The sequence below is a fragment of the Mangifera indica genome, chromosome 6 (assembly GCF_011075055.1).
Source record: "Mangifera indica cultivar Alphonso chromosome 6, CATAS_Mindica_2.1, whole genome shotgun sequence".
Classification (NCBI taxonomy): Eukaryota; Viridiplantae; Streptophyta; class Magnoliopsida; order Sapindales; family Anacardiaceae; genus Mangifera; species Mangifera indica.
The window spans coordinates 91,864-104,453 of NC_058142.1; the positions used below are offsets into that span (position 1 = coordinate 91,864).

The 12,590-nt window shown below is 35.9% G+C and overlaps 3 protein-coding genes across 3 annotated transcripts; all 3 read left to right on the plus strand.

Moving 5' to 3' along the window:
* The first annotated feature begins 989 nt into the window (after positions 1–989).
* Positions 990–1,508, plus strand: LOC123218830. The gene has a single exon (XM_044640483.1). It carries the CDS (start codon positions 990–992, stop codon positions 1,506–1,508), a length of 519 nt encoding a protein of 172 aa, XP_044496418.1.
* A 2,435-nt stretch (positions 1,509–3,943) lies between these two features.
* LOC123218363 (pentatricopeptide repeat-containing protein At2g35030, mitochondrial-like) lies at positions 3,944–6,596 on the plus strand. The gene has a single exon (XM_044639805.1). It carries the CDS (start codon positions 4,416–4,418, stop codon positions 6,348–6,350), a length of 1,935 nt encoding a protein of 644 aa, XP_044495740.1. The 5' UTR covers positions 3,944–4,415; the 3' UTR covers positions 6,351–6,596.
* Positions 6,597–9,217: 2,621 nt separating this feature from the next.
* Positions 9,218–12,528, plus strand: LOC123218008 (probable E3 ubiquitin-protein ligase WAVH2). Its single transcript, XM_044639156.1, has 3 exons — positions 9,218–9,609; positions 9,911–10,018; positions 10,898–12,528. Exons 1-3 carry the CDS (start codon positions 9,514–9,516, stop codon positions 12,302–12,304), a joined length of 1,611 nt encoding a protein of 536 aa, XP_044495091.1. The 5' UTR covers positions 9,218–9,513; the 3' UTR covers positions 12,305–12,528.
* Positions 12,529–12,590: the final 62 nt, after the last annotated feature.

Here is a 12,590-nt window from a genome sequence, read left to right on the forward strand (position 1 = left end):
TGTTATCATGTGATTGAATATTTCTTTATCATATGATGTCACATGTTTTAAAATCACCTAATTACATGATGACACATCACTGTGTACATGAATTGTGTACAAAAAATGAGTACACATATCAATGCTCTATTAAAAAATTATAAAGTTTATTACTCTCTGCCCCCTAGATTTCACCTTTACTTAAAGTTTTCAAATTTTGAAAAATAACATTTTCACCCCCAAACCTGGGGTTTCCATATTTTTTAAAACTTAGTTACCCCCCATAACTTTCAAAAATAGCAGTTTCACCTCTACTCTTCAACTTCATCTTTTGGCGTCATCTCCGACGTTGTCTCTGACGTTCTCCTTCTCCTAGTACGATGGTTGTAGTGCGACGAAGAGATCTCTATCTTCTCATTGCATGATGCAACGAAGAAACAGAGATCTCTTTATCACACAGTGCGATCTCTTCGTCGCATCACCCAGATGATGAGGACGACACTTCATCATATAGATCTGAGTGATGAAGGGTCGTCCTTCATGGTCCTTTGTAGCCGAAGATGAGAGATCAGTGAAAAGCGTCGACTGTCAGTGGTGGTCGGAGAAGGAAGCAAACCTTAGGGGTGAAATCTAAACTTTTCAAACTTTAATGATGGGTTGAGGTGTTAATTTTTAAAACCTAGAGGGGGGAAATGATAAAATTTTAAAGTTTATAGGTAAAATAAAGATTTTACCCCTATCTCTAACTGAAAATTTGGATGACAGTTTGGTCATAAGTGAGAGTTTAAGTTTTTTTATCTCCCGTAGGTATGAGTTTGAAATTGGGCTAAAATTTGGGTGGGAAATAGTCCTTTTCCCTACAAACTTCAGTCTTTCCAAATATAATATCGGTCTTATCCTCCTTAACTGACCACCGGATGTATTAATATTCTCATGATTTTCACATTATTCACCTTCTCCTTTCAAGCTAAGTTGAGACGACTAGCAATCAATTACTAGTAAATCCCAAAATGCTCAGCTTCCATCGCTTTCTCTCCAACCTTTCCTTGTTCTTAATATTCCCCTCAATTTCACAAGCAGTAACACATCATCCTGACACATCAGAGCTAGTTGTTAAAGTCTGCCGTCAAACATCCAACTACACCTCCTGCGTTGAGACTCTCTACAGTGACTCACGAACTCCAGAAGCCGACAGGTTTACTTTGGCTGACATTGCATTCCGGTTAGCTGACGGCAAAGCCCACCAAGGTCAAGACTTCATAACTGAGATGCTCAAGAACCCCGGCCGCGACCGTGATGCTCTCCTAACCTGTCAGGCTGATTATAAGATAGCCATTAAGGCTATGATATCCGCCTTAAATGACTTGAACTCCGAGACCTTTGTCTCTCTTCCACCTTTAGCCAAAAAAACTGGTAAGGCTGCTGCTCACTGTAAATCTTATTATCCGCCTTTGACTTCCAACGCTCAGGAGCTTATCCATCTTTGTGAAATATGCACGGTCATAGCTAAATTATTTATATCCGGTTAGTTCCATCATCAATCTTCATCTTGCACATGACAATGAAATAAATTATTTGTCAAGTTTTCTTCTTTAATGAAAATGTTATTTGGGATTGATTATGTTGATGGAAAGAAAGAGCCAACCGTAAAATTAAGGAAATAAAATAAATAATAATAATACTAACAATAAATACTAGATATTACTTACCATGTTCAAATATTCAACATGTATCTTATCTTCTTTACAAAAAAAAGGAAAGATTGAATTTTTTTTTTAAATATAAAATCTAATTCCTTGTCTCACATCTCTTATTATTATCTTAAAAAAAATTCATCATATATTTTTAAAAAATTAAAAAATATATATTAAATTTGTAATAACAAAATACCTTGTTTAAATTGAAGTACAATTCAAAAGTATTCAATAGAGCGAGAGAGAGAGTTTATCGTTGCGTTAATAGGCTTGCCAGCTTGATCCCATCTCCCCGACCCACCAATCTATAAGCAGAGAACATTTTCGACATCTAACCTAATTTCTTGTCCAAAATATTTGAATGACACAACACCGGGAGCTGAAATTTCAGTTTTTTCCGTGTACTTCAACTGGATGGAAGAACTAGCAACCTTTAAGCCTGATGAAGCTGATGAGCCATGAGTATGCCGCAAGTAATTGTTCTAGAAATGGGCAGTTGGAAATGAAAAAACTTCTTCGAAACGGAGAGATCTTGGAGCATTAAAACTTGATTAAATAATGAAGAATGGTTTTGAGTTTGCTTATAAAAAAACAAACGCTTTCTTCAATCAAGTCACATTTGTGAATGTCTAGGTACTTCAGTTGGGTAGATGAACCAACAAGTAACCGGTCCCGAAATGGGCAGTTGTAAATAGAATTGAAGAATCTCTTGGATATTGTTCACAGCTTCTAAACACACAAATTTTAGAGATTTAAAACTAGATTAATGTAACATTGATGCCCCAATAATCTGGGCCACTATTAAAATACTTTGGAGATTTAATAATTCAGTCTATTATCAAGATATTATTTATTTTGGAGTCTAGTTAGTAAAAATGTGTTTAATTCGTGTTTTAAAGACGTCATTCTAAATTTTTGAATCTAAAACATATTAAACATATATTTCATGTCTTTCTTATATTAAATGTATATTTTTGATTTTTTTACGTTTTCCCTTTTTTTATGAATTTTTGAGAAATTCAAAACGATGTTATTTTAATAACAAGTCTAAAGTATAAAACTATATTCGATATTTTCATTTAATTACTGTAATGTTATAACTCAATAAAATAAAAAACTCAATTTTTTTAACCTCAAATCCCTAATCCCTTATCTTCTACTTTGTCTATCAACATTGTTCTTTAGACCAATAACACATTAGTAGCAGATCTCTTCTCTTCTACTTTGTTCGTTGGTATTGTTCTTCATACTTCATGGCAATAATAGGTCAAAAACAAATCCTTTCTCTTTTACTCTATACGTGTTCAATAATAGGCCAACAACAATAACTAAGTTTGAACCTGCAATCTAAATATCAATTTGAAGCTGACATATGTTGATGATTGAAAAGACAAATTTCTCTTTTCTCTTAACATTGATATTGTTTTTTGGTGTTACAACGTGGAGGCTCAAAATTACTATCCCTAACTTACATTTGAATTATTATATTAGGTTTAATAGTAAATTTGATATTTTACATTGAAATTATTATTATTATTAATTAAGAAATCTATAAAAAGTGTTAAAATTACGATTAATTAGAAATATATTATTTATAATGTATCGTATTAAATTTATACATATACATTTTGTATCTTTGTCATATTCAAATTTTATAACCATTTTTTTGCAAACGTGTATTTTACTATTTACCGTATTATACCGGTATAATTTTCACATTTTTTTCGTATATGTATTAACTAATTAGAGTTTAGAGATTTTAAATATTTAAAGTTATATAAATGAAATATCTTTAATCCAATAGCCCAATCCGCTCCAATACCATTGTAACATCTTATACTCTTTTTTTTCTTGTTTTCCGTATTTATTAACTAGAGATTTTAAAGGTATAAGGTTTTGGAGAATTTAGAAATTTAAAACTAGATAAATATAACATTCTTGCAACATCTCATACCTTTTTTTTTTTTCTTATATATTAACTAGGGTTTGGAGATTTTAGAGATACAAGGTTTTGGAGATTTTAGAAATTTAAAACTAGAGAAGTGTAACATTCCTATTCCAATACCCAATCCGTTATTAAAATATTGTCCATCTTAGATATATTGTTCATTATGATTTTATCTTTCGGTTTTACAATCTAAAATGTATAAACTATTTAATCAATTAAATTTTTTCATTTTTAATCGATCCGAGATTACAGACAAATCTAACACCTTTCCTATGCTTTGATGACATAGGATTTGTTTAAAGGTAGCAAAATAAATGTTGAAACACTCTTGTGAGAATGTGTTGTGGGTGGCATGATTTCCTGATCCTCCATAAGGACTAGTTCAACTCAAGCTTTTTAACTCCCTTTTCCATGGCTGCATAAATCCAATTATGGATGATGCTTTTTGTGAGATTTTCCCAAATCAAAACCTATTCTGAAGAGATATATATTGGAGTCTCTATGCAAGTCTAAGACTTTATTCACACAGCTTCTCTGTTGCATCAAAATTAATGGTAGTGCTGAAAGTCCACAAGCATTTCCATCTTCTTGAAAGAACACTGGTTCTTGCAGCTTCCTTAGCATTACTTAGAGAGAGGCAACTGTAACAGCAATGTCATCTGGAAGTCGACTAGAGTAATCCAACTGATGAAAAATATATAGAAAGTGTTATTCGGGAAGTCGACTCAATTCTGGTTTTTTCTCTTCTCCCTGTTGATGGTTGTTTGGCATGGTACAGAATCATAATAATAATCATGTCACTTTCTTGTTACCGTCGCCATCTTTCAAAGTTCCCCGCCATAATTTCTCATCTGCTACGTTCAAAACAAAACGTCTCAAGTACAAGTAAGAGGGTTAGACCAACTAGTTGGGATATTTACAATTACAATTACAAGATTTGTCATCTGGGTCGTACTGGCCAAGTCAATGAAGCAAGGAAGTTGTTTGATGAAATGCGTCAAAGGGATACAGTTTCTTATGCTTCCATGATCGCTGTATATTTAAAAAACAATTGTTTGCCGAAAGCTGAAAAGCTCTTTCGGGAAATGCCTGAAACAAACATTGTTGCTGAATCCGCAATGATCAGTGGGTATGTTAAAGCGGGGCGAGTAGATGACGCGAGGAAAATATTTGATGAGATGTTGCAGAGGAATGTTTATTCATGGACTAGTTTGATTTCGGGGTATTTTAAAGCGGGGCAAATTGATGAAGGTCGTAGGCTTTTTGATCAAATGCCAGAGAAAAATGTGGTTTCATGGACAACAGTGGTTCTGGGTTATGCACACAATGGTTTAATTGACCAAGCTCGCGATATTTTTTACCAGATGCCTGAGAGAAATGTTGTTGCTTGGACGGCTATGATCAAGTCTTATATTGATAATAACCGAATCGATGAAGCTCTTAACCTCTTCCATAAAATGTCTAAAAAGAATCTATATACGTGGAACATTATGCTTTCAGGTTGTCTAAATGCTAAAAAAGTTGATGAAGCTTTTCAGTTTTTTAACTTAATGCCTCAAAAGAATGCAGTCTCTTGGACAACTATGGTTACTGGTTTGGCGCGAAACGGCATGACAAAACTAGCCAGGGAGTACTTCAATCATATGCCCAAGAAAGACATTGTAGCTTGGAATGCAATGATCAAAGTGTATGTTGATGAAGGAGACATGGTTCAGGCTAGTGCGATTTTCACTTTGATGCCACAAAGAAATGTTGCGACTTGGAATGTGATGATTGATGGGTACGCAAGAAATGGACCGGAGGATGAAGCTTTAAAGATGTTAGATCTAATGCTTCATTCTAGGTTTATGCCTGTCGAGACTACCATCACTAGTGTATTAACCTCTTGCAAGGGCATGCTAGAGCTCACCCAAGCACATGCACTAGCTATTCATCTTGGTTTTGATCGTGAGACCTCACTGTCAAATGCTCTTGTTACTATGTATTCTAGAATTGGTGATGTCAACTCTGCTAGGCTTGTGTTTGAGAATCTTGATGTCAAGGATGTTGTGTCATGGACTTCCATGATTTTAGCATATTCAAACCATGGATGCGGTTACCATGTTTTACCCGTCTTTGCAAGCATGCTTAAGGCTGGAATCAAGCCAGATGAAATTACATTTATTGGAGTCTTATCAGGTTGCAGTCATGTTGGTCTTGTAGAGAAAGGTCAAAAGCTTTTTAATTTAATGAGTCGTGCTTATGGTTTAAAACCAAGGGCCGAGCATTATTCATGTCTCGTGGACATCCTAGGTCGAGCAGGAGAAGTGGAGGAGGCCATGAAGGTTGTTTGCCAAATGCCTTCTGATGAGTGTGATGTTGCAGTTTTAGGGGCATTGCTTGGTGCATGCAGGTTACATGGGAATGTAAGAATGGCAGATGAAATTGGTGAGAAAATAATAGAGCTGGAGCCAACTAACTCCAGCGCTTACATTCTTCTGGCTAATGTATATGCAGCATGTGGGGACTGGGATGAGTTTGCGGAAGTAAGGAAAAAGATGAAGGAGAAGAATGTGAAGAAAGTTCCTGGTTTCAGTCAAATTGAAGTAAAAGGCAGGAGTCATGTATTCTGTGCGGGGGACAGGTCTCACCCCCAGGTTGAGGAAATTTATAAACTGCTACGCCAGACACTGTTACCCCCAATGAGGGAGATGGGTTACAAACAAGAGAAACCACCTTTGCCGGTATAGTTCTCAAGGTACCAAAGCAAATTGTGAGTCACTCAGTGATTCATTTTAAACATAAAACAGATCAATAGAATATTCATGAAAATCTTAAAAACCTTGCATTCTGAGCTTTGTGTTTCGCTCACAGTTACATATTTCATTTATGATTTGGTCTATACAGTGGAAGTCTGTTCTCCTTGAATGTTAATCCAATTATTCTATTACTTTGGTGACCGAATATAATATTTATTTCTATATAGATTGTGTAAAGTAACATGTTCTAGTAATTTTAAGTTTTCAAATTAGCCAATCATTGTCTTAAAGCTGCAAATGTGATCTCTTTTTGAACATAAAGGCCAAGAATTGAAATTTCAGTTTGACCTGAGAGAAATTTTGAAACCATCTAGAGCTTTTTGTTATCTGGGTAATTGGCAAGATATTAGGAGATGCCAAAACTAAATTGGGATTACTAAAGGAATCTTTGATTAAAGAACAAATCCAAAAAGAAGATGATTGATTGGGAGAAAAATAAAGATGGAAAATAATTGTAGAGAATGAAAGAATAAAATAACTAGAGAGACAAAAAGCCGTATAATAGGATTGACTTGGTCAAGTGGCCAACCTTTGTGAAAGCAATAACACATAATTCTTCTTTGTGGGCTAGCACAGCAATAAAATAGAAGGTAGTGCAGACAGCAAGAAGCTTTCCTCTTTTCCTTCTTTTAATGTAACGTGGGTTTGAGTGTGGTTGCATTGCAAAGATAGATCGTTCAAAGCCTACCCATTTGTCAGCCACTAAAGCTCTCTCTTTCTAACTCCCGATACTGTTAATACCATCCTTTAACAAGTCTTTTTCTCATTTCTAGGGAACTGTTCTGTTCTCCTTCCAAACTTTGAATAATTTCAATTATACATTTTCAACAAAACACATTCCCTCAGGGTGCTACCACATTTAATGATAGAACTTCAGTTGCTTTAAGTCTCAGAATTACATCCCATTTTTGTAATTAAGCCTATCAAAGAAAAGACACATTGGTGTCCATGATGTCCCTACAGGCCAGAGGGATGATCACGGATTCAATGTAAGCTCAACAACCCAGATAACTCATAGCCATTCGTTCCAAATTTGATAAGAAACTGAATTGATGGGTGTTTAAAAATAAATAAGCAAATCAGTCACCTTTGTTTGTCTTAAACTGATGATATTTTGTCTAGTTCCCTGGTTCATATATATTTTTAATTGGTAGGTAAAGCTTAGTCGTGTTGTGTTGTGTCAATCTAATCAATTCTTAATAATTTTATTCATCAAGTTCTATCAATATTAAAAATCAGGTTCAGTTCAGCCAACCTAAGATGTTTTAGACTGAAGTAAATCCACCAAAACCACTAAAATTTTATACTGCACAATTCATATGGATCAACTGTTTTTTTTTTTTTTTTCATTTTTTATGAAATGACATTGTTTACACTACACTGCAATATTAAACTTGATTTAGTTTAATTATTGAACATGAATCTAGTCAATTTCCATGTAACATTAGTTTACAAGTTGATTACAGGAATTGTGTGAGAGTTAGGCATTTGGAAAGCAAGTGGTTGAAGGAAAGTATAATATGGCGCCAAGGTGATAGAGTAGTTGCTTTGGATTAAAAGACAAAGATGTAAGAACAGAAGCCATCATAGTCATATAAGCTTCAAATTCAAATCTAACGGTCTTTTTCCCCACTTCAAACTTTTGCTTTTTAACATGGCATGATCTCTCTCCTTTATACAATATATACTATTCATAATGGTCCCAATTGTTAGCAAAATACTTTCTTTTTGTATGTTTTCCTTGAGGAATTAAACTTGAAAAATCTTCTAGTTGATAGCCAACAAAGTTAACCACAATGAATGAATAATAGCAAAAAATAGTGTAATTAGGTACATAGTGGTAGAGGTGGTAGGTTGCATTATTCATTTCTGCCTCTTAGCTAGAGTAAACTCTAATATATTTTCATGTGGGTTTGATTTCTGAGTGAATTATTCTCATTTTGAATAAACTTTGACATGGGTTCAATTTTTTGTCAAGTTTGTCTCTATGTTACTATGATTCATCATATAGATAGTTGATTTTGAAATTATGCTGAAAGGAAATGTATATAAATAAGAAGAAAAGAAAGGTTGAAAGCATAAAATGCAGCCGCACAATGTCTTTAAAAAAAGCGCAGAAAGAGAAAGGAGGAGGTTGGTGTTGTGTTGTGATGTTCCACTGTAAACAAAAAACAATGAATAATAATAAGGTGGGACGAGGAGGGAGGGATAAAAAAGGTGGTCCTTGAAGCTTTACAGTCACAGGGGCCACCATTGTTAATTTGCATTCTGCTGCAAACTACTGCTTCCTTTTGATTCAACAATCTATTTATTACAGTTTGCATATATTATTAACTTGCTCTGCATATTGCTCCCCGCTTCAACACTTCTATTTTTCCTTTTTGATTTATGTAAGTATTTCCATGAACTGGGTTGCTGCTCCTCGGTTCAAATCAAATGGGTCTACTTTTACCATCATTGTAAATTTGTGGACAATAACTTGTTTTCCACATTATAAAGCGGTAAAAAATATGATTTAAATTTAAAAGATAAGAGAGATTATGAGGATTTGTGATTGTAGTCAAAGGGGTATGTTACTTTGTGTTTATGTACTGCTCTGTATTACTTTATTAATTTGGTTTTGAGGATTAATTGCGTTTGTACTGTTAATAATACGCCAAAAATGTGATAATACTAAGAGACAAAAGGAAACAAGAAAGTAGAAAAACAAGAACTTAACCCAAAGGAAAAGTAGTTTGAGTAAATATGTATTTTAACGTGAACAAGGAGAGAAGAGAGAGTAGAACAGTCTGTATTTACTGAAAAAGGGGGAATAAAATAATGAAGAGAGGGTAAGAGTGAAAGGGATTGTGTTTATAAATGTAAGTATAAGCGAGGAAGAACTAAAACTGAAAAAGTAACACAAGAAGGTGGCCAGATTACAGAAAGCGGCAGAAGTGTGTCTGCCTAGTGCCCTTGCCCTTTCAGCTCTGCTCTCTCTCTCTCTCTCTCTCTCTCTTTTATCTCTTCCCCTCACCCGCTTCTTTTATTATTGGTTTTATATATTTTCAAAGCCACCAAGAAGAAGAAGAAGAAGAAGAAGAAGAGAGCCATAATGGGGGCTTCAAAGCTGAGAAAAGCAGCCAAGAAAATGGTTGTAGCTGCTTGTGGGTCCTTCTCCAGGCGCAGTACTGCTCTTGTTGATAGAGTTGTAAGTTTTAAGTTTTCTAACTACTCTTTTACATTCATTTGCAATGGCTTCTTTGTTCTTTCATCTCAGTGTCTCTTTACAATTCAAGCTTGGAGACTAAACGACCATTAAAGATGCATCTATCAACAGTAAACAAGAAGAGAAACCCAGAAATGTTAAAGCCAATCTTGATTATTTTCTTGTACCAAATGTCAAATGAATAGTTTTAGTTTTTCCAAGTTGTGTTTTTTTGTTGTTTATGTTTTTGGGCAGAAGATAGTGGATGACAGCTCTTTTGTTGTTTATATGTGAAAACTGACAGATCCCGGGTTCCTCAGCAATGTCTCCCACAAAAGCAAAGAATTTCTCAGGAGAAACAACCGTTGAGGAAGCTGATTCCACCATCAACAATGACAACGTAACTGTGAAGGTAAGTACTTCAATTCTATCCTCACATCATTAATTTCTTATTTATCTAAACCAAGCTTTCCTTTTAAAAAAGGGGGAAACAGAACTGTTGCTGTTGCAGTAAGTAACCTTCTTTGCATTTGCATAACACAAAAAGTCATCAAAACAGTAGTAGTTTTAACACTTACTTTTGGAATCCAATGGCTCTCTAATTTGACCTCATGTTTATTTGTGTTTTCTGCTGTTATGTGCCCACTACTTTCATTTCCCATGGAAAACATAAAACTTATTTTAATCACACAAGACGAGGGTCATCATTCAACTCTAATTCAATTCAAACTAAAAAAAAAAAAAAAAAATAGAAAACCCATATTTTCAAAAACACCACAAAGCTTCTTCATTAATCATACAACAAATCTACACTACAATGTGGGGCTCTAGCACTAGTCAAGGGCCAAGGCTTAGCATTTGACACGCAATTCACTGTATTGCAGACCCCATTTGTTGGTACGCATCATCATCACATGATTCAAACAATTCTTTTCTATTTTCAATATAATTTTTGCTTCCCTTTTCTACCATTTTCACCTGCATCAATTTACCTCCTACTCTCCACATTTGCCTTTGTTAATTTGCTTCAAAGTTTACTTAATTCAAAAATAAAACTTAACCAAAGTTTCTGAATGGAGCGCTTGATATAAGATGACCTTGAACCCTAGCTTCTGAAGAACAGTGAACAAACATATTTCCAGTAAGGGGTAACTCGACATCCCAGTTCAGACTATTCTTTTCCTTTGGAAATGTTGTATAATGTTTTTTGAAAGCATTAATATTCTCATCTATGAGTAGACCATCCGTTATCTGTGATGTAATTTAATACTTTTGTTCACTTTTCTGATAGAATTTATGTGCAATATGTCTGGAAGCTTTGAGCTACAGCACAGGCAGCAGCCCTGGGCAAGCTATATTCACAGCTCAATGCTCTCACGCATTCCACTTTGCCTGTATCTCCTCCAATGTCCGACATGGTAGTGTTACCTGTCCCATTTGCCGTGCTCATTGGACCCAGCTGCCTCGCAGCCTATACCCCCCAGCTTGTACCCTTTCTTGCAACCAAAATGACCCTGTTTTCCGCATTCTTGATGATTCCATTGCCACTTTCCGGGTCCATAGGCGCTCTTTCCTGCGCTCAGCTCGTTATGATGATGACGACCCTATTGAGCCTGATCACACAGAAAATCTTCCTCGACTTGATTTTTCTCTAGTGCCTATCTCACCGCCAGCACTAGGTCACTCTTGTGGTTTTCAACATCATCCATGTGCATATTCATCACCACATATGGGTGGGGCTGTGTGCAGTACACACCATCATCACCATCATAATCACTTAACCGGCTCCTCCTCATCATTATTGTTTCAACCACCAACTGGGCAAATGCCTCCTTATATGTGCGCCCCCTCAAATACAAGGGCTGCCTATCTCTCGGTAAAACTGGCACATCAACCAGCAACTGATTTGGTATTGGTTGCAAGCCCCAATGGACCACACCTTCGACTTCTCAAGCAATCCATGGCATTAGTGGTATTCTCCCTCAGACCTATTGATCGACTGGCAATTGTAACCTATTCATCTGCTGCAGCACGTGTCTTCCCCCTCAGGCGCATGACGTCTTACGGGAAGAGAGCAGCCTTACAAGTGATTGACCGTCTTTTCTACATGGGGCAAGCAGATCCAATTGAAGGTCTCAAGAAAGGGATAAAAATACTTGAGGATCGAGCACACAAGAATCCCCAGTCATGTATCTTGCATTTGTCTGATAGTCCTACTAGAACATATCATTCTACCAACATGCAAGTGCCTGTTCCAGTTCATCGTTTTCATGTAGGATTTGGCTTCGGCACTTCTAATGGGTTTGTCATGCATGAATTCGAGGAGTTCCTTGCAAGACTCTTGGGAGGCATTGTTAGAGAAATCCAGCTGAGAATTGAGGAAGAAGACAGGATTATCAGGCTTGGAGAGCTAAGAGGGGGGGAAGAGAGAAGAATTTTACTGGACTTGGGCGAGTGGGAACGAGTTTGTGTGGAATATAGCTACGTTGAGGGTGGAGTGGATGAATGTGTGAGAACGGGCGAAACTATTGTGAGTATGGGGGCTAAGAGTGAGACAAGCGATGAAAGCACAGAATCTGCAGCAGGAACAGATGTGAGCATCATTGGTGGCAGGCCAAGCAGTGTTGAAAGTTGGGATTACCACGACCCCTACATGGCTAGAAGATGGGCTAAGCATTTGCATGGTTACAGGCTTTGAAATTGGAATTAACTCAAGCCCTCAAAACATATACATTCATATCTTCTGCACAGAAATTTGGTCACTAGGACAACTACGAAACTCCAGTTAGCTTGCCAACAGCCTGAAAAATATGTCAGCATACTCAGTTGTAGACAACATTGACAATTGAAGTTACAAGGATTTCGTCTCCTAAAATCACTTGTGCTATCGAGAATATATATATATATATATTATTTCAATTATTCTGTTTCTTTTTCATCTACTACAAGATTAAAGCAAAGATCCAAAATAAGTCCTTAAGTAA